Source organism: Palaemon carinicauda, chromosome 17 (assembly GCF_036898095.1).
Source record: "Palaemon carinicauda isolate YSFRI2023 chromosome 17, ASM3689809v2, whole genome shotgun sequence".
NCBI lineage: Eukaryota > Metazoa > Arthropoda > Malacostraca > Decapoda > Palaemonidae > Palaemon > Palaemon carinicauda.
In genome coordinates this window covers 103,802,470-103,827,518 of record NC_090741.1, presented here as the reverse complement: position 1 = coordinate 103,827,518, position 25,049 = coordinate 103,802,470, and the positions used below count along the sequence as shown (strand labels likewise).

The 25,049-nt window shown below is 45.9% G+C and overlaps 1 protein-coding gene across 3 annotated transcripts in view; it reads left to right on the top strand.

The window, feature by feature from the left end:
- Positions 1 to 25,049, top strand: part of Frmd5 (FERM domain containing) — a 448,328-nt gene that overhangs the window by 335,936 nt on the left and 87,343 nt on the right. For 2 of the 3 annotated variants that reach the window (XM_068391256.1, XM_068391257.1), the window contains exon 7: positions 1,001 to 1,015. The exons of the other annotated variant lie outside the window; for it this stretch is intronic. In XM_068391256.1, coding sequence (XP_068247357.1) covers positions 1,001 to 1,015 — 15 coding nt within the window. The remainder of the gene's footprint in view (positions 1 to 1,000; positions 1,016 to 25,049) is intronic. 3 annotated transcript variants of the gene reach the window in all.

Genomic DNA, 25,049 nt, shown 5'->3' with positions numbered 1-25,049 from the left:
CAAATGTCAAATATTACTTCATGATTCTTTTGTGAATAATTCTATATTTCACATATGAGTTTCTTTCATTGCTTTCCTGTAAATATTTTAGGCTTAGATTGGGCTATCAAAAAATTACAATTTACATATTTTTAATAGTAATTTTTTTATGAATGGAATGTATAGTATCTACGAAACCCTTACTGGACTGCATTATAGGAAAAAATCAGTCCTGATTACTATACAGTAGTGGTTGTTATTGTTTTTACACACTTATTTTTGCAATTCAAAAGTCATATAACATGGCAAATCAGTCACATTTCTAGATTTATAGGCCTCTTCTGGGGGATTTTACTCATAGCTGAGAGGGGAAAGTTAATAAGTTTGTCACTTAGGTGGTTGAAGACTTTAGGGAATTAATGAAAATTAAAAGGCAGAGAGCCATTTTACTGAAGTCGAAGGAATGATGCAAAGAATAAATGCATTACTATAAAATAAGCAAACTGTGCATTGTATAATACTATATGCAATACCTAATAATATGCATAGATAAAAAAAAGTTTTGAAAATGAATTTTTTCATAAATAAAGTATACCAATTCATTATACAATACAGTGAATTACTTGTGAACGGGATAATAATACTGTAACATTGTTGAGCATTCTGTATTAGTGCATGTAGATAATATATTATTGTTCATTATAGAAACAGAGTTAGTTGATTTTAGAAGTACAGTACAATAATCATAAAAGGATTTGTGAGCTTTTGTAATCTCTGCTGTCACCAAAAGTTAAGACAGAAATAGAGCTATTGAGGGACCTTTGAATTCTTTAGAAAAAAAAAAAACTGTGTTGTACATGGTGTCAGAATCCTCTAAACCTTTGTCTTATGCACCAGGGTTAGTTTTGTTAGTTCTATGACACTTGTATAATTTCTCTACTGTTAATCTTTTAGATACAGTTTAGCATCTTGCACCTTGTTCTGATGAATCACCCCCATGCTTTCCACGCTGTGCTTTAAGGATGCAAGAACGAAGGTAAGTTAATTTAATTTCAAATACACTAGTTGATTTTTGTTACCATTTCATATGTACTTTCTTTTTGAGACATATGAACTGGATTGTTGCTGTTTGTTTATTAGTAATTAGATTTTCTATAGGATGAAAATGCTTAACTGTTAGAGTAAACTTGTGATGTAAGGAAGGCATTTAGTATAGTTTCCCCAAGATTAAGGCTTTATGGAAAGAATTTATTGAATTAAAATCTGTATACAGTATATTGCTTGAATGTAGCATTTAAAGGGCCTTCATATTTTTTTTATATTTTAAAAACAGCTAATTTTCTTACTTTTAAAATCTATATTAGTATCACATTTTCAAGCTACAGTGAATTTCTCAAAGTTACAGTGGTTGTACTGTACTTTTTCAAGTCTACTGTACTCTGGTTTTTTCAGTACACAGTATTGTACTCGAACTGTTTTTTAATCTGCAGTGCTAACACTTTTTAAAGCTACTGTGACACCAGTTTTTAGTAATCATGATATATTTCAAAGATGGAGCTGGTAGGTCTACCAAAAGGGTAACTGAAGAGGTCATGATAGCTGTTAGTCACCATGGATCAACCCAAGACTTGTTTGCCAAAGATCTTCAGTGTAATGATCACTGGTTTGGAAGTGATAATAGCAACCATTCGACCCTTCTGAAAAGTCTTAAGTTCTGCCCATCCCAAGTGAAGTGTTGCCGATGGAACCATTCATTTGCAATAAAGACTTTAATATTGTTCCTACGTGACATACTCACCCTCGCCCTTAATTAGGGAAATTGACAGTCATAAGAACTTGTTAACGAGTTGTTGACAAGCTGGAGAAGAGCGGGGCTGAGAAGTCCTGTCCTATTTCCCAGCTAGAAAAGCTTTACTTTTGATTTGGCCCATGACAAGTACACATGTACTTTCAGCTCCTTACCCAAAATTTTCATTTTCTATTTCTAATGCAGGAAGTGAATACGTTTTTGGAGTTGTGATGAAATTTAAGAAAAATGTTCATACTTGCTGGAGGAAGGGTGGCCACTGTAACTGGTTTATGGGTAAACCAGCTGTAAATCCATTCTCCTTCTGTGATTCTTGTAGGGGACATGATTGTTCAAAATCATCCCCATGTACCGAGTGCAACACCCTTAGCCCCGCCAAGGCGTGATGGGATCTGGAAGTTTAAAGAACACCGGACTGTTGTCCGGTGCCTACAGAGAATGACTATCCCAAGTTGGATAATTCCTTTGTGAAGGGTCTCACATTCATCTGTGAGTGCAATGTTATGGGGGGGGCAACTTTGGGGTGTCCGGACAATTCGGTCTCGGACAATTCGGTCCCGGACAATTCGGCCCTGGACAATTCGGTCCCGGACAATTCGGTACTAGGACAATTCGGTACCAGGACAATTCGGTACCAATTAATTCTTATAATATGGAAAAACAGTGTTTTTCCAATTTTTATCGTTTCTAAAATTCCTATCAGTTCTAAGCATTACTTTTAAAAAGAAAATTTCTGCTTTTGTTAGTATAGATGTAAAAAAAGTCCAATTGATTTATCCTTGTTTGTGCGATAAATTAAAAAAAAATATACATTTTTAGTTTCTTTATTATATAAAAAATGAAACAGTAAAAACCATACATTTCTTATGTTAAAGGTATGTATATAAAAATAAAATAGTAAAAACTATACATTTCTTGTTGTTAAAAGTATATAAAAAATTTAAACTTTAATATTATGAGTGATTGCTTTAAGGGACTGCATTCTTTCTGCTTGATTATATTTCTCCATCGTCTCATATTTCGACTAATATGAGCTAGTTTCGTTATATCAGTAAGTGCGCACTCATTTAAATTTCCTAGTTCTTCTGTTAGAATTGAACGAGAAGATGTTTGACTTGTGATTGTCCCTCCTTGATATTTGCAGTAGCAACTTTTGCACTCACTTCAGCTGCAGTTGTGCTATGAATTTGTTTTCCAATATATTTGAGCGCATGAAAATTAACATCTGAGTGAAGCCTTGCTTGTAAGTCCGCCTTTCACAACGCCAATATATCTTCGTACCATCAGCATTTTCTTCATGTTATTGGTACACGTAGTTTTCCTTTTCAACTAATTTCCTTTTTACTTTTTCTGACTGTATGCAGTTGCAAGACTCCATTGTGTGAATGATGGGGTGAAACTAGACTAAAAAGTCTGGAATAAAGAAACTAATAAAGTCGTTTTCTTTATATATATATCTTTTTAAACTAAGGGAATAACCAAAGTAATCATTTAGTAATAAAATAGGTGGATTGTTTATGTTATTTGTGAACAACTAGTGAATAACCAAACTAAGTAGTTAGGTATTGAGGTGATATTAAATATAAATAGTTCATAATATGTAATATAAAAATATCATATTTTCCTGATTTTAAAAAATGACAAGCGGTACCGAATTGTCCTGGTACCGAATTGTCCTAGTACCGAATTGTCCGGGACCGAACTGTCCAGGGCCGAATTGTCCGGGACCGAATTGTCCTAGCACCCAACTTTGGTACCTCCTATTGGGAGAACCTCTTTTTGATCAGCAATTCTTTGCTTCTCAAGGCCTAGTGCCCTTTTGGAGTTGCCATTGTTGGATCTTGTTGATTTGGCCCTAGGTCAAGTTGATGATCAGATCTGTAGATCTGCAAACTCAATCAAGTCCAGTTGGTCAAATAAAATCCTGCCCGCCACTCTCCAAGAAGCAAATATTAGACAAGCCAGAGAATGCTTTGTCAGCCTGTTAGTGTTGCAGGACACTCAGGAAATTCTATTCCTCCAATGAATTAGCCTGTTTGGCTGCAAGGATAGTATGCTTTGTTTAATTGGAGCATGACGAAGGCCAAAGAATGCCAATGGCAGTAAAAGTGGAATCCTTGGCACACATCCCAGCAGAGACAGTTGAAGTACAATGAACCCTCCCTCTGCTGATCGCTGTGGATGGATTGCTATGGACCCTCCGGCCAATATTTTTGGTCTTTTATTGCATGTTGAAAGGTGATGGAGATCCTCCATCAACTGCAGAACAGAAAGTGCGCAAGGCAGTTTACTCCTTTTTCCTCTGGCTAGTGGGGCAGCCAGGACCCCGGCTGCTGCACAGGCATGAGACACTGGGTACTGGCTCCCTGTGACACAGAGGTCTGCCCCCCTTCACCAGTGCACTAGCTCCCTGTGACACGGTTCCCCTACCCCCATTCGCCAGCCCCATTCCCCTCTTTACCAGCCCCCTGCCCCATGCACCAGCCCCCTACCCCATGCACCGGCCCCCTACCCCATGCATCGTCCCCCTACCCCATGCACCGGCCCCCTACCCCATGCGCCACCTCCCTGTCCCATGCACTGGCCTCCTGTAACATGGGTCCCCTGCCAATTTCACCAGCCCCCTGCACCATCTCTCTGTGACCTAGACCCCCCTGCACCAGCCCCTGCCCCATGCACCAACCCCCGGTGTCACAGCCCCCTGCACTGGCTCCCTGTGACATTAGACCCCTGCCCCATGCACAGGCCCTCTGTGACATGAGCCCCTGCTCCATGCACTAGCCCCTGTCCCATGTACTGCCTCCATGTGGCACATGTCTGGAAGCCACTCAGCTGCTGTCCACCCCCTTCAGAAGAGAGGTGGTGTTGAAAGACCTCTTCCTCTTCATTACATAATTGGAGTCGGAAGATGAAGAGTAGTGGCAGACATATGCCTTAAAGGGAAAGAAGTGAGCTAAGCCTTCACTCGGTTCTGTCTTGGTAATGCCCAAGAAGACACTGAAGAAGTCTTTTGCTTCCTTGGTCCCCTGTAACTTTTGGAGTATGCATTAGGATCAAGGAACCCTTAGGTCTACATTGGGAGGCTTTTCAGGTTTTGGTGACGTGTGAGGTACCCTCAGTGTTCGCCACACCCTTCTGAAGCCGGAAGTTCTTCACCCATCTTAGTCTAGGCTGCCAACGTTGAGTTTCGCCTAAGGAAGTCTTGTGTTTCCTTAGGTCTTTCAGGTAGGCCCTCCATGACTTTTTGGGGAGCATACTTCTCTTCCAGTTCCTGCAGTGTCAGTGTGCCTGTTAATCTTGATCATGCCAGTGGTGAAAGGCATTGTAGTGCCCCCATTGTCAGGGACTCCGGTGGTCCACCCCAAGGCCAAAAAGGACTATGAAGGCTCATAAAGCGATTTCTGTGCCGGCGGAAATATTGCTGGTATCAGGAGGTTTTGAGCCTGAAATTGGATGTAACAAGGTCAAAAAGACCAAAGTTTGTGTTGCCCCAGTACCCTGGGTTAACTGTTCTGTGACCCGGCCTCTATGTATCCCACCTCTTCTTCTGTGTCAGTCATTCCTATCCTTGTGCCAGTGGGTCCTTGTCCCATATCACCTGCTCTCTCTGTATCTGGTTGTACCTCTGGCCCCACTCATTGCATTGTTGCAGGACTTGTGTGTGTACCTTCACTCTTCCAGGTTACATTGTGTCCTAGTGTTGTGGTTTTTGTTGGAGCAACCCATATGGTTTCTCTCCCCAGGGATGCGTTGTCATTGCTGGTCGCTTGGACCTCAAACAATTTGCTTGCAGGGCCCGAAGCAAGAGCTAGGACGAGGAAGGAGCATGGTTACTGTTCTTCATCTTCTTCCTCATCTTCCGACTGTGATTCCAACTTTTCGTTTAAGATGAAGATGAGGAAGAGGTCAAAGAAGTCCAGGAAGGCCAGCTAAAGTCATAAGGAGATGGCTCCTTTCTAAAACACCTCTCTGTTGAACGGAGTGGACTCCACCCGAGTGGCTTCCGGCTCTGTGTCACAGGTGACCTGTGCCCGGGGGAGGGGACCTCGTGTGTCATACCTGTGCCGTGGCTTGGGTCCTGGCTGCCTCACTAGCTGGCTGGGACAGGAGTGTACTGCCTCATTCACTTTCTGTTCCCTGGTTGATAGAGGAGGTTTGGTGACCTCCATCACCTTTCCTTTCAGGACAGTGGACTCCTGCTCCTCTCTCTTCCAGCGAGATCTCACTGAGGTGATGGTACCTTTTGAGCATGTACAGTATTAGAAAACCAAGAATTGTTGCCAGACAGCTGGTATCTGTCTCTCTGCCCCAATCCGCCAACAGAGGCAGCCTACCCAAAGTTGGAAAGCTCCTTTGTGAAGGTTCTTAACTTCATCCGTGAGTGCAGTGGCATAGGGGAGGCAACCTTGGCACCTCTTACTGGGAGAACCTCTGTTAATGATTGACACTTTGGTGCTCCTCAAGGCTCTAGGTCTGCCTTGGAGTTGCTGTTGTCAGATCTAGTTGATTTGGTGCTGGGTCAACCTGACAATCACATTTGTTGCTCTTGAGAACTTGCTTGAGCCCAGTTGATTTAATAAGATCTGCTCCCATCCCCCCTACCCCCCACCCCCCACCCTCTAGGAAGCAAAGGTTCCACAGGCCAGAGAATACTTCGTAAGCCTCTGTGGCAGAAATGAATAGTGGGCCATCACTAACTTAGGACTGACTTTTGTTTTAATAGATTGAGAGGATACAATCTTTCTCTGATCAAGGAGTCTGGACTGTGCGCAAGTTCCCACACATAACTGATATGGTTCTTCTAAGAACCCGTAGCCTGCAGGATATCATTAACTGAGGACAGGATTATTTTTTTACTAAGTTCGAATGTCATATTATTAAAGTACTTTTCCTTAAACTCTTACCGTCATCAATTGTCCTGACTTACATTTGGAGGCTACCATTCAATTTAGGACAATCAACTTATTCCTGGCTAGCCTATCTATAACAACCAAACCTTGGCATAGGCTAATATCGTGTACCTCATAGACATAGGCTAATAATTTAAGCCTAGTTTTAAGTTTAAATTTTAACTTGACGTTGGAGAAGGACGGATCTTCATTTGTAGTGTAGGGTGAGGGAAAGGCTGATTCCCTGGGTCTTTTTAATTCTTTACTTCTTACAAGTGCCAGTATATTAACAGGTACTCCAAACTAGTACCCTGTAATACAAAATTTCCATTTAAGACAACAATCCTATGTCAAACAACATGCAATATCTTGCCTGATCTATACTATATTTCTACATAACCCATTGGTTACGCTGCACAGTGAGCCTGGCAACACAAGAATAAAGACTCACAAATCTTGGAATAATATTACACATCTTAACTTACGGTTGAGGCACAATTCTAGCCACATGCAAGCTCAGCATGATGCAATTTCAATAGTTGTAACATTATCGTAACCTTACTTGATAATTCTGTTATTCTATTTAAAAAGATAACCACAATTAAACAATATCAAGTGTTATTAAAACACATACATTATAATGAAGACAAGTGCATACCTTTTACAAGGGAGAAAATACAAATTTCACTTAATAATAAGGGGAGCAACGCAGTTTTCCCTCTCCACTGATCATTGTCGACCTGAAGAGTGCGCTTTGAGCTTACCTGGCACAGCTACGCCCAAAGCTCACACAACTACGCCTTTGTTTACCTTGTGCAGTCAATCACAAACACTCGATCGTAGGCACAATGACTCCTTCTGTTACGCCTCCCTTACACCTCTGCGTATGCACACTCGATCCTACAAGCTAAACATTTTCTACTCTGTAATAGAATCACATTTTTAAATATTTAACTTAGCCGGTGAATATATAATAGCTGACACTCCGGCGGCTCGACAGAAAAACACAAAAAACTCGCGAGCGATCGCTATGAAGGTTGCGGGTGTGCCCACCAGCGCCAACTATCGGCCAGATACCGCATATACATGTAAACAGCTCCAATTCTTCTCTGTCGGTCTGATCGACAAGACGTACCATTACTCGCTGTTAACCTGGAGTTTTTCAACAGTCTTGGTGAAGTACTTCCTTTTGGTTTGAGCTTTCGCAGTGCAGGTGTTTTATCTTCAACTTAAACTATTGAACTCTTTTTTGGATAGATTTAATTGTTGATTACTTTGGATTGTTTTTTGGACTTTCTTTGACTTTTCAAAATGGCCGACCCTTCCCTTAATACGGAAGTGTGTTTTAGGCTTTTAGCAATTATCTTATCTTGTTATAAATTGTTGTTGTTAATTATAGATTTTCCTCTATATATTTTATATCTCACCTGCCTTTATTAGGCCTCTTCGATTAGCTTTCCATTTATACTAAACATCAATATAAATTTTAATGTTTTGTTTATATGCGGCCTTACCTATTCCTCCCCTAGTCCGAGAGTAGGCGGTCCTAACTTGGAAACCGAAGTTAAACAACGTTGAGCCCATTCAACTTTTATTTTCGTTATGTTTAAATCATTTGCTCTGTAAGAGTTATTAAATGAATTTTTTTTTTTATTATATATTTTATGAAAGATTTTCTTTGAATAGTCTTCGTGCTGTTTCAAAGATGAACTAACGTTTGGTTTATTTATGCTACGCAGTTTGCGCTCTATCGTTACGATAGAGAAAGAGAGAATCACGGTTTCACTTTGCAGAAAGAGTAAATCGATTTTGACGTTTTGTTCATTCTTCTTTCAAACTGAAATGTTTTAAATACTAATTTAAAGGAACTTGTTAATTTTCAATTTCTTAGTCCTTTCAGTTTTTTCCTTTGGTCAAATAACCTGTTTATTGACGAAAGGTGAGTGGGCTTTTCTCTTCGGTGTGAAATCAAGAGAGAGAGAGAGAGAGAGAGAGACGGAGAGGGAGAGAGGAAGAGAGAACGTTCCGATCTTTATTCTCGTCCCAAGCGAGTAACGTTTTTCACGAGTCAGTTTTTTACTCTCGTCCCAAGTCTCTGTACGGGGAGAAAGGATAAAACGTTTTTAGTTTTTATTCTCGTCCCAAGGCACTGTACGGTGAGAGATTGAAAACGTAGTTTTGAATGAACTAGTGTTTAGTCTCCTCCCCAGTCACTGATCCTTTTATCTTTATATATTTCCGTTTTATTCGATATATATGTTTACTGTTTTTTGCTTGTATTAATGTGCTTACATTATACGACTTATTTCGCAATTATAACCTTTTGATGTAGGGGAGAATTGCGTGCTTCAGGTAGAAATCAGTTTTTATTCATGCCTAATGTGAAATTATTGAAAAATTCTATTTCAGTGAAGTAAATGCAAAAACAGAAAATTGTAGTGATAAAGTGATAATTGCGCAAAGTGTTATCAGTGTTGCGACAGAGGGTTCGTCTGTTCGTGCCTATCGTTCGCCTAGTCCGAGACCTCTTGCAAGCTCCCATGCCCCAGGGAGAAGTAATGTCGTAGGACTTATGGGTTCGAGAGACTTCAACCAACGAACAGACGTTCCCTCTATGGTTTCAGGCGTGTCTCGTCAAGACCGCCCCTACCATAAGACGAGCGAGACGGTTTTCTCCTCGTCATCCGAAGGCTTATCGCGTAAGAAACAGTGGAGCAAGGTTTCGAGACCCTTAAAGCGAAAGTCAGTCCCTTCAGGACAGGTCCAGCATCCTGGTTGTAGCCATTGGGACAGCTCTGACCCTGTGCAGTCATCGGAAGACTGCTCGACGCCTAAACAGAAGCGTAACACAGGCTCCGAGAGTCTTAGTGTAGGCAAGGTTTTGCAGTCACAGACGTTACCCTCGTCTCTTACCGCACCCATTTCCGTTGATCCTAAATGGGTTGTACTGCAAGTCATGCAGAATAAGCTTGCCTCTCTTATGGAGGACTATTCTGCTGAGCAGGTTCACGATGATCCTCGCCGCTTAGCTGATCGAGATCCTGGCCGTCAGCCGCCCAAACGAGCCTTTGCTCATCCTGTTGACGTTGACGTTACAAGGTCACGTCAGTCACGTTTTGTAGAGCCTCACTCGATGCAGTCCAGTGTTGACTTTCAGCCGCTTGTGGACGTTCAGCCACTGCCGCATGCTCTTGTTGACGTTCAGGACGTTCGCCAACCAGCGAAGTTGACTTGTTTTGACGTTGAGCGTCAAGCACCGCAGTCAAGAGTTGTTTTGACTGCTCAGTCTAGGCAGTCAAGGCAGTCTCGAGTTGACGTTGAGCGTCCTCCCGCACCTGTTGTTGTTGCTGGTCAGTCCTTTAAGCAGTTACATGACATAGCGTCCTTGACTGCTACTGATGCTCCTTTGCGTGTGGACTCTGCTTGTCAAGCATTGCCACCACGGCAGGTCTCTCCCTTGCTTGAGACTCGGCAATTGTCGGACGAGGTTCCTTCAGATGAGGAAGTTGCTGATCCCCCTCCTACTGATATTCCCTTGTGGACTCTGTCAGACGGAGAGGAGCCTAAAGCTGCTCAGCCCTCTATGGACTTTAAATAAATCATGCTGATTTTTAAGGATCTTTGTCCGGATCATTTTGTAACTGCTGCTCCTCGTTCGCCTAAACGTCAGAGTTTACACTAGGCCTAGCTACTTCGAAGACGTTGTTTTCTAAGCTAGTGCTCTCTCGCTCTTCTAAGAGAGCTTTACGTTTGCTAGGCGACTGGTTGATCACCAGGAGGAGTTTGGGGGAGACAGCCTTTGCTTTCCTTCCCTTTTAAACTGGCTTATAGAGCGAGCGTCTGGTATGACGCGGGAGAAGTTCTCGGCTTGGGAGTTCCTGCCTCTGCCCAGATAGACTTCTCAAACCTCATAGACTCTCCCTGGCTCCTGGCCATGAGACTCTCCAAGATTTTATGGTCGGCTTCAGAGCTAGACCATCTCCTGTTAGGAGTTTTTTCGAGCGTTTGAAGTTTTGCTGTACAATTATGTCATGCATAAACAAGGCTATCAGGGATGGCTCCAATAATCTGACAGCCACGTTCTCTGCAGGAACAAGACTATCAGGGATGGCTCCAATGATCTGGCTGCCACGTTCACTGCAGGAGTACGTAAGAGGCAAGTGCGCTCAATGTGTTCATTGTCAAGACAAACTTCACGATGAAGTCTACCAAGCTGTCTTGACAGCATTAATGGAAGGCGACTGGATGGTCTCTCTCGACCTTCAGGATGCATACTTCCACATTCCTATACACCCGGATTCCCAACCGTTTCTGAGGTTTGTTTACAGGAATGTGGTGTACCAGTTTCGAGCCCTGTGCTTTGGCCTCAGTCCTGCTCCTCTCGTGTTTACGAGGCTCATGAGGAATGTGGCAAAAATTCCTCCATCTATCAGGAATCCGAGCCTCCCTGTACTTGGACGACTGGCTTCTCAGAGCATCGTCCAGTCATTGCTGTCTGCAGGATCTACATTGGACGTTGGGTCTGGCCAAGGAGTTGGGACTTTTGGTCAAGCCCTGCTCAAAGTCCAACTAATGCTGAAAAGAGAACGTTGTTCAGTCAGGAGTTGGATGAGTTTCGTAGGGACTCTCTCATCCATGGAGCAGTTTGTCTCGCTAGAGAGACTACACCTTCGGCCTCTCCAGTTCCATCTAGCCTCTCACTGGAACAAGGACAAGACGTTAGAGACGGTATCAATCCCAGTCTCCGAACCAGTAAAGGCATGCCTGAAATGGTGGGACAGCAATATCAGTCTGAGAGAGGGACTATCCCTAGCAGTCAAGAACCCAAACCACGTGTTGTTCTCAGACGCGTCGGATTTGGGTTGGGGTGCGACCCTGGACGGTCGGGAATGCTTGGGTCTGTGGACCTCAAGTCAGAAGAGCATGCACATCAACGGCAAGGAGCTCTTAGCAGTCCACTTGGCCTTGATGAAATTCGAAAGCTTTCTTCGAAACAAAGTGGTAGAGGTCAACTCAGACAACACCACAGCTTTGGCGTACATCTCCAAGCAAGGAGGCACACACTCCCTCACGCTGTACGAGATCGCAAGGGACCTTCTCATATGGTCAAGAAATCGAGGCATCTCCCTGTTGACGAGATTCATCCAGGGGGACTTGAACGTCTTGGCAGACTGTCTCAGTCGGAGGGGTCAGGTGATACCCACGGAATGGACCCTCTACAAGGACGTGTGCAAGAGTCTTTGGGCGACTTGGGGTCAACCCACCATAGACCTCTTTGCCACCTCGTTGACCAAAAGGTTACCACTCTATTGCTCACCAGTCCCAGATCCAGAAGCAATCCACATAGACGCGTTTCTACTGGATTGGTCTCATCTGGACTTATATGCATTCCCACCATTCAAGATAGTCAACAAGGTACTGCAGAAGTTCGCCTCTCACGAAGGGACAAGGTTGACGTTGGTTGCTCCCCTCTGGCCTGCGAGAGAGTGGTTCACCGAGGTACTTCAATGGCTGGTAGACATTCCAAGAAGTCTTCCTCTAAGGGTAGATCTCTTACGTCAACCCCACGTAAAGAATGTTCATCAAAGCCTCCCCGCGCTTCGTCTGACTGCCTTCAGACTATTGAGAGACTCTCAAGAGCTCGAGGCTTTTCGAAGGAGGCAGCCAGTGCGATTGCGAGAGCTAGGAGAGCTTCTACCATCAGAGTATACCAGAAAATTGTAGTGATAAAGTGATAATTGCGCAAAGTGTTATCAGTGTTGCGACAGAGGGTTCGTCTGTTCGTGCCTATCGTTCGCCTAGTCCGAGACCTCTTGCAAGCTCCCATGCCCCAGGGAGAAGTAATGTCGTAGGACTTATGGGTTCGAGAGACTTTAACCAACGAACAGACGTTCCCTCTATGGTTTCAGGCGTGTCTCGTCAAGACCGCCCCTACCATAAGACGAGCGAGACGGTTTTCTCCTCGTCATCCGAAGGCTTATCGCGTAAGAAACCGTGGAGCAAGGTTTCGAGACCCTTAAAGCGAAAGTCAGTCCCTTCAGGACAGGTCCAGCGTCCTGGTTGTAGCCATTGGGACAGCTCTGACCCTGTGCAGTCATCGGAAGACTGCTCGACGCCTAAACAGAAGCGTAACACAGGCTCCGAGAGTCTTAGTGTAGGCAAGGTTTTGCAGTCACAGACGTTACCCTCGTCTCTTACCGCACCCATTTCCGTTGATCCTAAATGGGTTGTACTGCAAGTCATGCAGAATAAGCTTGCCTCTCTTATGGAGGACTATTCTGCTGAGCAGGTTCACGATGATCCTTGCCGCTTAGCTGATCGAGATCCTGGCCGTCAGCCGCCCAAACGAGCCTTTGCTCATCCTGTTGACGTTGACGTTACAAGGTCACGTCAGTCACGTTTTGTAGAGCCTCACTCGATGCAGTCCAGTGTTGACTTTCAGCCGCTTGTGGACGTTCAGCCACTGCCGCATGCTCTTGTTGACGTTCAGGACGTTCGCCAACCAGCGAAGTTGACTTGTTTTGACGTTGAGCGTCAAGCACCGCAGTCAAGAGTTGTTTTGACTGCTCAGTCTAGGCAGTCAAGGCAGTCTCGAGTTGACGTTGAGCGTCCTCCCGCACCTGTTGTTGTTGCTGGTCAGTCCTTTAAGCAGTTACATGACATAGCGTCCTTGACTGCTACTGATGCTCCTTTGCGTGTGGACTCTGCTTGTCAAGCATTGCCACCACGGCAGGTCTCTCCCTTGCTTGAGACTCGGCAATTGTCGGACGAGGTTCCTTCAGATGAGGAAGTTGCTGATCCCCCTCCTACTGATATTCCCTTGTGGACTCTGTCAGACGGAGAGGAGCCTAAAGCTGCTCAGCCCTCTATGGACTTTAAATAAATCATGCTGATTTTTAAGGATCTTTGTCCGGATCATTTTGTAACTGCTGCTCCTCGTTCGCCTAAACGTCAGAGTTTACACTAGGCCTAGCTACTTCGAAGACGTTGTTTTCTAAGCTAGTGCTCTCTCGCTCTTCTAAGAGAGCTTTACGTTTGCTAGGCGACTGGTTGATCACCAGGAGGAGTTTGGGGGAGACAGCCTTTGCTTTCCTTCCCTTTTAAACTGGCTTATAGAGCGAGCGTCTGGTATGACGCGGGAGAAGTTCTCGGCTTGGGAGTTCCTGCCTCTGCCCAGATAGACTTCTCAAACCTCATAGACTCTCCCTGGCTCCTGGCCATGAGACTCTCCAAGATTTTATGGTCGGCTTCAGAGCTAGACCATCTCCTGTTAGGAGTTTTTTCGAGCGTTTGAAGTTTTGCTGTACAATTATGTCATGCATAAACAAGGCTATCAGGGATGGCTCCAATAATCTGACAGCCACGTTCTCTGCAGGAACAAGACTATCAGGGATGGCTCCAATGATCTGGCTGCCACGTTCACTGCAGGAGTACGTAAGAGGCAAGTGCGCTCAATGTGTTCATTGTCAAGACAAACTTCACGATGAAGTCTACCAAGCTGTCTTGACAGCATTAATGGAAGGCGACTGGATGGTCTCTCTCGACCTTCAGGATGCATACTTCCACATTCCTATACACCCGGATTCCCAACCGTTTCTGAGGTTTGTTTACAGGAATGTGGTGTACCAGTTTCGAGCCCTGTGCTTTGGCCTCAGTCCTGCTCCTCTCGTGTTTACGAGGCTCATGAGGAATGTGGCAAAAATTCCTCCATCTATCAGGAATCCGAGCCTCCCTGTACTTGGACGACTGGCTTCTCAGAGCATCGTCCAGTCATTGCTGTCTGCAGGATCTACATTGGACGTTGGGTCTGGCCAAGGAGTTGGGACTTTTGGTCAAGCCCTGCTCAAAGTCCAACTAATGCTGAAAAGAGAACGTTGTTCAGTCAGGAGTTGGATGAGTTTCGTAGGGACTCTCTCATCCATGGAGCAGTTTGTCTCGCTAGAGAGACTACACCTTCGGCCTCTCCAGTTCCATCTAGCCTCTCACTGGAACAAGGACAAGACGTTAGAGACGGTATCAATCCCAGTCTCCGAACCAGTAAAGGCATGCCTGAAATGGTGGGACAGCAATATCAGTCTGAGAGAGGGACTATCCCTAGCAGTCAAGAACCCAAACCACGTGTTGTTCTCAGACGCGTCGGATTTGGGTTGGGGTGCGACCCTGGACGGTCGGGAATGCTTGGGTCTGTGGACCTCAAGTCAGAAGAGCATGCACATCAACGGCAAGGAGCTCTTAGCAGTCCACTTGGCCTTGATGAAATTCGAAAGCTTTCTTCGAAACAAAGTGGTAGAGGTCAACTCAGACAACACCACAGCTTTGGCGTACATCTCCAAGCAAGGAGGCACACACTCCCTCACGCTGTACGAGATCGCAAGGGACCTTCTCATATGGTCAAGAAATCGAGGCATCTCCCTGTTGACGAGATTCATCCAGGGGGACTTGAACGTCTTGGCAGACTGTCTCAGTCGGAGGGGTCAGGTGATACCCACGGAATGGACCCTCTACAAGGACGTGTGCAAGAGTCTTTGGGCGACTTGGGGTCAACCCACCATAGACCTCTTTGCCACCTCGTTGACCAAAAGGTTACCACTCTATTGCTCACCAGTCCCAGATCCAGAAGCAATCCACATAGACGCGTTTCTACTGGATTGGTCTCATCTGGACTTATATGCATTCCCACCATTCAAGATAGTCAACAAGGTACTGCAGAAGTTCGCCTCTCACGAAGGGACAAGGTTGACGTTGGTTGCTCCCCTCTGGCCTGCGAGAGAGTGGTTCACCGAGGTACTTCAATGGCTGGTAGACATTCCAAGAAGTCTTCCTCTAAGGGTAGATCTCTTACGTCAACCCCACGTAAAGAATGTTCATCAAAGCCTCCCCGCGCTTCGTCTGACTGCCTTCAGACTATTGAGAGACTCTCAAGAGCTCGAGGCTTTTCGAAGGAGGCAGCCAGTGCGATTGCGAGAGCTAGGAGAGCTTCTACCATCAGAGTATACCAGAAAATTGTAGTGATAAAGTGATAATTGCGCAAAGTGTTATCAGTGTTGCGACAGAGGGTTCGTCTGTTCGTGCCTATCGTTCGCCTAGTCCGAGACCTCTTGCAAGCTCCCATGCCCCAGGGAGAAGTAATGTCGTAGGACTTATGGGTTCGAGAGACTTTAACCAACGAACAGACGTTCCCTCTATGGTTTCAGGCGTGTCTCGTCAAGACCGCCCCTACCATAAGACGAGCGAGACGGTTTTCTCCTCGTCATCCGAAGGCTTATCGCGTAAGAAACCGTGGAGCAAGGTTTCGAGACCCTTAAAGCGAAAGTCAGTCCCTTCAGGACAGGTCCAGCGTCCTGGTTGTAGCCATTGGGACAGCTCTGACCCTGTGCAGTCATCGGAAGACTGCTCGACGCCTAAACAGAAGCGTAACACAGGCTCCGAGAGTCTTAGTGTAGGCAAGGTTTTGCAGTCACAGACGTTACCCTCGTCTCTTACCGCACCCATTTCCGTTGATCCTAAATGGGTTGTACTGCAAGTCATGCAGAATAAGCTTGCCTCTCTTATGGAGGACTATTCTGCTGAGCAGGTTCACGATGATCCTCGCCGCTTAGCTGATCGAGATCCTGGCCGTCAGCCGCCCAAACGAGCCTTTGCTCATCCTGTTGACGTTGACGTTACAAGGTCACGTCAGTCACGTTTTGTAGAGCCTCACTCGATGCAGTCCAGTGTTGACTTTCAGCCGCTTGTGGACGTTCAGCCACTGCCGCATGCTCTTGTTGACGTTCAGGACGTTCGCCAACCAGCGAAGTTGACTTGTTTTGACGTTGAGCGTCAAGCACCGCAGTCAAGAGTTGTTTTGACTGCTCAGTCTAGGCAGTCAAGGCAGTCTCGAGTTGACGTTGAGCGTCCTCCCGCACCTGTTGTTGTTGCTGGTCAGTCCTTTAAGCAGTTACATGACATAGCGTCCTTGACTGCTACTGATGCTCCTTTGCGTGTGGACTCTGCTTGTCAAGCATTGCCACCACGGCAGGTCTCTCCCTTGCTTGAGACTCGGCAATTGTCGGACGAGGTTCCTTCAGATGAGGAAGTTGCTGATCCCCCTCCTACTGATATTCCCTTGTGGACTCTGTCAGACGGAGAGGAGCCTAAAGCTGCTCAGCCCTCTATGGACTTTAAATAAATCATGCTGATTTTTAAGGATCTTTGTCCGGATCATTTTGTAACTGCTGCTCCTCGTTCGCCTAAACGTCAGAGTTTACACTAGGCCTAGCTACTTCGAAGACGTTGTTTTCTAAGCTAGTGCTCTCTCGCTCTTCTAAGAGAGCTTTACGTTTGCTAGGCGACTGGTTGATCACCAGGAGGAGTTTGGGGGAGACAGCCTTTGCTTTCCTTCCCTTTTAAACTGGCTTATAGAGCGAGCGTCTGGTATGACGCGGGAGAAGTTCTCGGCTTGGGAGTTCCTGCCTCTGCCCAAATAGACTTCTCAAACCTCATAGACTCTCCCTGGCTCCTGGCCATGAGACTCTCCAAGATTTTATGGTCGGCTTCAGAGCTAGACCATCTCCTGTTAGGAGTTTTTTCGAGCGTTTGAAGTTTTGCTGTACAATTATGTCATGCATAAACAAGGCTATCAGGGATGGCTCCAATAATCTGACAGCCACGTTCTCTGCAGGAACAAGACTATCAGGGATGGCTCCAATGATCTGGCTGCCACGTTCACTGCAGGAGTACGTAAGAGGCAAGTGCGCTCAATGTGTTCATTGTCAAGACAAACTTCACGATGAAGTCTACCAAGCTGTCTTGACAGCATTAATGGAAGGCGACTGGATGGTCTCTCTCGACCTTCAGGATGCATACTTCCACATTCCTATACACCCGGATTCCCAACCGTTTCTGAGGTTTGTTTACAGGAATGTGGTGTACCAGTTTCGAGCCCTGTGCTTTGGCCTCAGTCCTGCTCCTCTCGTGTTTACGAGGCTCATGAGGAATGTGGCAAAAATTCCTCCATCTATCAGGAATCCGAGCCTCCCTGTACTTGGACGACTGGCTTCTCAGAGCATCGTCCAGTCATTGCTGTCTGCAGGATCTACATTGGACGTTGGGTCTGGCCAAGGAGTTGGGACTTTTGGTCAAGCCCTGCTCAAAGTCCAACTAATGCTGAAAAGAGAACGTTGTTCAGTCAGGAGTTGGATGAGTTTCGTAGGGACTCTCTCATCCATGGAGCAGTTTGTCTCGCTAGAGAGACTACACCTTCGGCCTCTCCAGTTCCATCTAGCCTCTCACTGGAACAAGGACAAGACGTTAGAGACGGTATCAATCCCAGTCTCCGAACCAGTAAAGGCATGCCTGAAATGGTGGGACAGCAATATCAGTCTGAGAGAGGGACTATCCCTAGCAGTCAAGAACCCAAACCACGTGTTGTTCTCAGACGCGTCGGATTTGGGTTGGGGTGCGACCCTGGACGGTCGGGAATGCTTGGGTCTGTGGACCTCAAGTCAGAAGAGCATGCACATCAACGGCAAGGAGCTCTTAGCAGTCCACTTGGCCTTGATGAAATTCGAAAGCTTTCTTCGAAACAAAGTGGTAGAGGTCAACTCAGACAACACCACAGCTTTGGCGTACATCTCCAAGCAAGGAGGCACACACTCCCTCATGCTGTACGAGATCGCAAGGGACCTTCTCATATGGTCAAGAAATCGAGGCATCTCCCTGTTGACGAGATTCATCCAGGGGGACTTGAACGTCTTGGCAGACTGTCTCAGTCGGAGGGGTCAGGTAATACCCACGGAATGGACCCTCTACAAGGACGTGTGCAAGAGTCTTTGGGCGACTTGGGGTCAACCCACCATAGACCTCTTTGCCACCTCGTTGACCAAAAGGTTACCACTCTATTGCTCACCAGTCCCAGATCCAGAAGCAATCCACATAGACGTGTTTCTACTGGATTGGTCTCATCTGGACTTATATGCATTCCCACCATTCAAGACAGTCAACAAGGTACTGCAGAAGTTCGCCTCTCACGAAGGGACAAGGTTGACGTTGGTTGCTCCACTCTGGCCTGCGAGAGAGTGGTTCACCGAGGTACTTCAATGGCTGGTAGACATTCCAAGAAGTCTTCCTCTAAGGGTAGATCTCTTACGTCAACCCCACGTAAAGAATGTTCATCAAAGCCTCCCCGCGCTTCGTCTGACTGCCTTCAGACTATCGAGAGACTCTCAAGAGCTCGAGGCTTTTCGAAGGAGGCAGCCAGTGCGATTGCGAGAGCTAGGAGAGCTTCTACCATCAGAGTATACCAGAAAATTGTAGTGATAAAGTGATAATTGCGCAAAGTGTTATCAGTGTTGCGACAGAGGGTTCGTCTGTTCGTGCCTATCGTTCGCCTAGTCCGAGACCTCTTGCAAGCTCCCATGCCCCAGGGAGAAGTAATGTCGTAGGACTTATGGGTTCGAGAGACTTTAACCAACGAACAGACGTTCCCTCTATGGTTTCAGGCGTGTCTCGTCAAGACCGCCCCTACCATAAGACGAGCGAGACGGTTTTCTCCTCGTCATCCGAAGGCTTATCGCGTAAGAAACTGTGGAGCAAGGTTTCGAGACCCTTAAAGCGAAAGTCAGTCCCTTCAGGACAGGTCCAGCGTCCTGGTTGTAGCCATTGGGACAGCTCTGACCCTGTGCAGTCATCGGAAGACTGCTCGACGCCTAAACAGAAGCGTAACACAGGCTCCGAGAGTCTTAGTGTAGGCAAGGTTTTGCAGTCACAGACGTTACCCTCGTCTCTTACCGCACCCATTTCCGTTGATCCTAAATGGGTTGTACTGCAAGTCATGCAGAATAAGCTTGCCTCTCTTATGGAGGACTATTCTGCTGAGCAGGTTCACGATGATCCTCGCCGCTTAGCTGATCGAGATCCTGGCCGTCAGCCGCCCAAACGAGCCTTTGCTCATCCTGTTGACGTTGACGTTACAAGGTCACGTCAGTCACGTTTTGTAGAGCCTCACTCGATGCAGTCCAGTGTTGACTTTCAGCCGCTTGTGGACGTTCAGCCACTGCCGCATGCTCTTGTTGACGTTCAGGACGTTCGCCAACCAGCGAAGTTGACTTGTTTTGACGTTGAGCGTCAAGCACCGCAGTCAAGAGTTGTTTTGACTGCTCAGTCTAGGCAGTCAAGGCAGTCTCGAGTTGACGTTGAGCGTCCTCCCGCACCTGTTGTTGTTGCTGGTCAGTCCTTTAAGCAGTTACATGACATAGCGTCCTTGACTGCTACTGGTGCTCCTTTGCGTGTGGACTCTGCTTGTCAAGCATTGCCACCACGGCAGGTCTCTCCCTTGCTTGAGACTCGGCAATTGTCGGACGAGGTTCCTTCAGATGAGGAAGTTGCTGATCCCCCTCCTACTGATATTCCCTTGTGGACTCTGTCAGACGGAGAGGAGCCTAAAGCTGCTCAGCCCTCTATGGACTTTAAATAAATCATGCTGATTTTTAAGGATCTTTGTCCGGATCATTTTGTAACTGCTGCTCCTCGTTCGCCTAAACGTCAGAGTTTACACTAGGCCTAGCTACTTCGAAGACGTTGTTTTCTAAGCTAGTGCTCTCTCGCTCTTCTAAGAGAGCTTTACGTTTGCTAGGCGACTGGTTGATCACCAGGAGGAGTTTGGGGGAGACAGCCTTTGCTTTCCTTCCCTTTTAAACTGGCTTATAGAGCGAGCGTCTGGTATGACGCGGGAGAAGTTCTCGGCTTGGGAGTTCCTGCCTCTGCCCAGATAGACTTCTCAAACCTCATAGACTCTCCCTGGCTCCTGGCCATGAGACTCTCCAAGATTTTATGGTCGGCTTCAGAGCTAGACCATCTCCTGTTAGGAGTTTTTTCGAGCGTTTGAAGTTTTGCTGTACAATTATGTCATGCATAAACAAGGCTATCAGGGATGGCTCCAATAATCTGACAGCCACGTTCTCTGCAGGAACAAGACTATCAGGGATGGCTCCAATGATCTGGCTGCCACGTTCACTGCAGGAGTACGTAAGAGGCAAGTGCGCTCAATGTGTTCATTGTCAAGACAAACTTCACGATGAAGTCTACCAAGCTGTCTTGACAGCATTAATGGAAGGCGACTGGATGGTCTCTCTCAACCTTCAGGATGCATACTTCCACATTCCTATACACCCGGATTCCCAACCGTTTCTGAGGTTTGTTTACAGGAATGTGGTGTACCAGTTTCGAGCCCTGTGCTTTGGCCTCAGTCCTGCTCCTCTCGTGTTTACGAGGCTCATGAGGAATGTGGCAAAAATTCCTCCATCTATCGGGAATCCGAGCCTCCCTGTACTTGGACGACTGGCTTCTCAGAGCATCGTCCAGTCATTGCTGTCTGCAGGATCTACATTGGACGTTGGGTCTGGCCAAGGAGTTGGGACTTTTGGTCAAGCCCTGCTCAAAGTCCAACTAATGCTGAAAAGAGAACGTTGTTCAGTCAGGAGTTGGATGAGTTTCGTAGGGACTCTCTCATCCATGGAGCAGTTTGTCTCGCTAGAGAGACTACACCTTCGGCCTCTCCAGTTCCATCTAGCCTCTCACTGGAACAAGGACAAGACGTTAGAGACGGTATTAATCCCAGTCTCCGAACCAGTAAAGGCATGCCTGAAATGGTGGGACAGCAATATCAGTCTGAGAGAGGGACTATCCCTAGCAGTCAAGAACCCAAACCACGTGTTGTTCTCAGACGCGTCGGATTTGGGTTGGGGTGCGACCCTGGACGGTCGGGAATGCTTGGGTCTGTGGACCTCAAGTCAGAAGAGCATGCACATCAACGGCAAGGAGCTCTTAGCAGTCCACTTGGCCTTGATGAAATTCGAAAGCTTTCTTCGAAACAAAGTGGTAGAGGTCAACTCAGACAACACCACAGCTTTGGCGTACATCTCCAAGCAAGGAGGCACACACTCCCTCACGCTGTACGAGATCGCAAGGGACCTTCTCATATGGTCAAGAAATCGAGGCATCTCCCTGTTGACGAGATTCATCCAGGGGGACTTGAACGTCTTGGCAGACTGTCTCAGTCGGAGGGGTCAGGTGATACCCACGGAATGGACCCTCTACAAGGACGTGTGCAAGAGTCTTTGGGCGACTTGGGGTCAACCCACCATAGACCTCTTTGCCACCTCGTTGACCAAAAGGTTACCACTCTATTGCTCACCAGTCCCAGATCCAGAAGCAATCCACATAGACGCGTTTCTACTGGATTGGTCTCATCTGGACTTATATGCATTCCCACCATTCAAGATAGTCAACAAGGTACTGCAGAAGTTCGCCTCTCACGAAGGGACAAGGTTGACGTTGGTTGCTCCCCTCTGGCCTGCGAGAGAGTGGTTCACCGAGGTACTTCAATGGCTGGTAGACATTCCAAGAAGTCTTCCTCTAAGGGTAGATCTCTTACGTCAACCCCACGTAAAGAATGTTCATCAAAGCCTCCCCGCGCTTCGTCTGACTGCCTTCAGACTATCGAGAGACTCTCAAGAGCTCGAGGCTTTTCGAAGGAGGCAGCCAGTGCGATTGCGAGAGCTAGGAGAGCTTCTACCATCAGAGTATACCAGTCGAAGTGGGAAGTCTTTCGAGACTGGTGCAAGTCAGCATCTGTGTCCTCTTCCAGTACCTCTGTAGCCCAAATCGCAGATTTTCTTTTACATCTGAGAAATGTTCGCTCCCTCTCAGCACCCACTATTAAGGGCTACAGGAGCATGTTGGCTTCGGTCTTTAGACATAGAAGCTTAGATCTTTCCAACAATAAAGATCTCCAAGATCTCCTTAAGTCTTTCGAGACCTCTAAGGAACGTCGTATGGCAACTCCTGGATGGAACTTAGACGTGGTCCTAAGGTTCCTGATGTCGGACAGGTTTGAGCCATTACATTCAGCCTCCCTGAAGGATCTCACCCTCAAGACGCTTTTCCTAGTGTGCTTGGCTTCGGCTAAAAGGGTCAGTGAAATTCATGCCTTCAGTAAGAACATCGGCTTTTTCACAGAGAAAGCCACATGTTCACTTCAACTTGGTTTCCTAGCCAAAAATGAACTGCCTTCTCATCCTTGGCCTAAGTCTTTTGATATACCTTGCTTATCAGAGATCGTAGGCAACGAACTTGAAAGAGTACTGTGTCCAGTTAGAGCTCTTAAGTTCTACTTAGCTCGTACTAAGTCCTTACGAGGTGGATCTGAGGCCTTATGGTGCTCAGTTAAGAAACCATCATTACCTATGTCAAAGAATGCTTTGTCATATTTTATCAGATTTTTAATCCGAGAGGCTCATTCTCACTTGAATGAAAAAGACCGATGCTTGCTTAAAGTTAAGACGCACGAAGTAAGAGCTATAGCAACTTCCGTGGCCTTTAAGCAAAATAGATCTCTGCAAAGTATTATGGACGCGACCTTTTGGAGAAGCAAGTCGGTATTCGCGTCATTTTACTTAAAAGATGTCCAGACTCTTTACGAGGACTGCTACACACTGGGTCCATTCGTTGCAGCGAGTGCAGTAGTGGGTAAGGGTTCTACCACTACATTCCCTTCTTAATTCCAATATCCTTTTAATCTGCTCTTGAAATGTTTTTTAATTGGGTTGTACGGAAGGCTAAGAAGCCTTTCGCATCCTTTTTGATTTGGCGGGTGGTCAAATGTCATTTCTTGAGAGCGCCCAGATTAGGGGTTTGATGAGGTCCTGTTGTATGGGTTGCAGCCCTTGATACTTCAGCTCCTGGGAGTCTTTCAGCATCCTAAGAGGATTGCTGGGCTTTGTGAGGAAGACAGACTAACAAGGCAGAGTAATCGTCTAAGTCAACTTCCTTACCAGGTACCTATATATATTTGGGTTTTGTTATGATATAACTGTCAAAAATTCTAAGCATATACGCTGTAAACTTAATTATTTCTGGTCTCTACCCACCACCATGGGTGTGAATCAGCTATTAATTATTCACCGGCTAAGTTAAATATTTAAAAATGATATTTTAATTATAAAATAAATTTTTGAATATACTTACCCGGTGAATATATAAATTAAAGGCCCCCCCTTCCTCCCCGATAGAGACCCAGCGGGATGAGAAGAATTGGAGCTGTTTACATGTATATGCGGTATCTGGCCGATAGTTGGCGCTGGTGGGCACACCCGCAACCTTCATAGCGATCGCTCGCGAGTTTTTTGTGTTTTTCTGTCGAGCCGCCGGAGTGTCAGCTATTATATATTCACCGGGTAAGTATATTCAAAAATTTATTTTATAATTAAAATATCATTTTTATCATTCAAAATAGTGTAACCCTATCAATTACAAATCTTTGGAAAATGAGGAAAAATTTATGCAGGTAAGTGATAATATGGTCTCAATCTTGCTGTTTTATTTCTTTGAACCTCCGTAGATGTTTATATTGCTTTTCTCTTGAAGTTGGTTGAATATCGTCATCTACCGTAAGACTACAAATTTTCCCTTTTTCTCTCCTTGCTATAGGCCTGCCCACTTATGTTATATTGAGATTGTATGGCAGTGTATGGCAATACTTGCGTGTATACAACATGTCTCCTTTTTCTTTTAGTTCTCTTGTCACAACGTTATGATATACATGTTCTACCCTAGTTCCAAACTATGATATTTTATTTTAGAGAGTTCTATTGAAACTCATCTTTAGTTAACAGATTAATAGGGGATGTTGTGTTCTGGCTTTACTGTGTCTTCGTGTGTGGGTTGTTCAAGGGATGTATTGCATGGTGATAATGATCCTTTCTCTCTTTGAGTCACATGCTGGGGTCAAAAGTGGAATTTAGCTAACCTTTGTGAGGAATATAGTTCCCTCACATTAACCTCTTAATGACGGAATGTGTACAATGACCCTGCCGTGAAAGTAGCTGGTGCATTGATCCAGCATTCTTGGCCTCCTGGGAACAACAGGGAAGTTAGTTCTGTCTTCCGTAGTTGTGGCGTGGGCTTGCCTTCCATATCCACCTGTAAGGTAAGGCCTATTACCTTGGTGATACATGGTGTTGGGGTTTGCCCGTCCACCTCGAACATAGTGTATGTATTCTTATGAGAGGTTAACTTGGTATTGACACAGTCCCACTCATTTAAAGTCCGGACTCAGTCGGACCGATCTTGCTCGGCGCTCATATCAAGGGAAGATGAATTGTAAACCTGGCGGATATCATTCAAAATCTTCTACTGGACGGGGACCACCTCCTGCTATTGTCAACATGCCCCTGAGAACGGGGCATGAAGAGCCAAGCGCCACAGGCTTTTCTAAACGATCACCGGGAGCTTTTGGCACGTTCGGAACCACAAAGTACCGTTGTTGTGGTAGTCCGGACCGCAAGGATTTTCTATCATATTTTCCTGATTTTGCAGTCCCTGGCCCAAACCGTCCA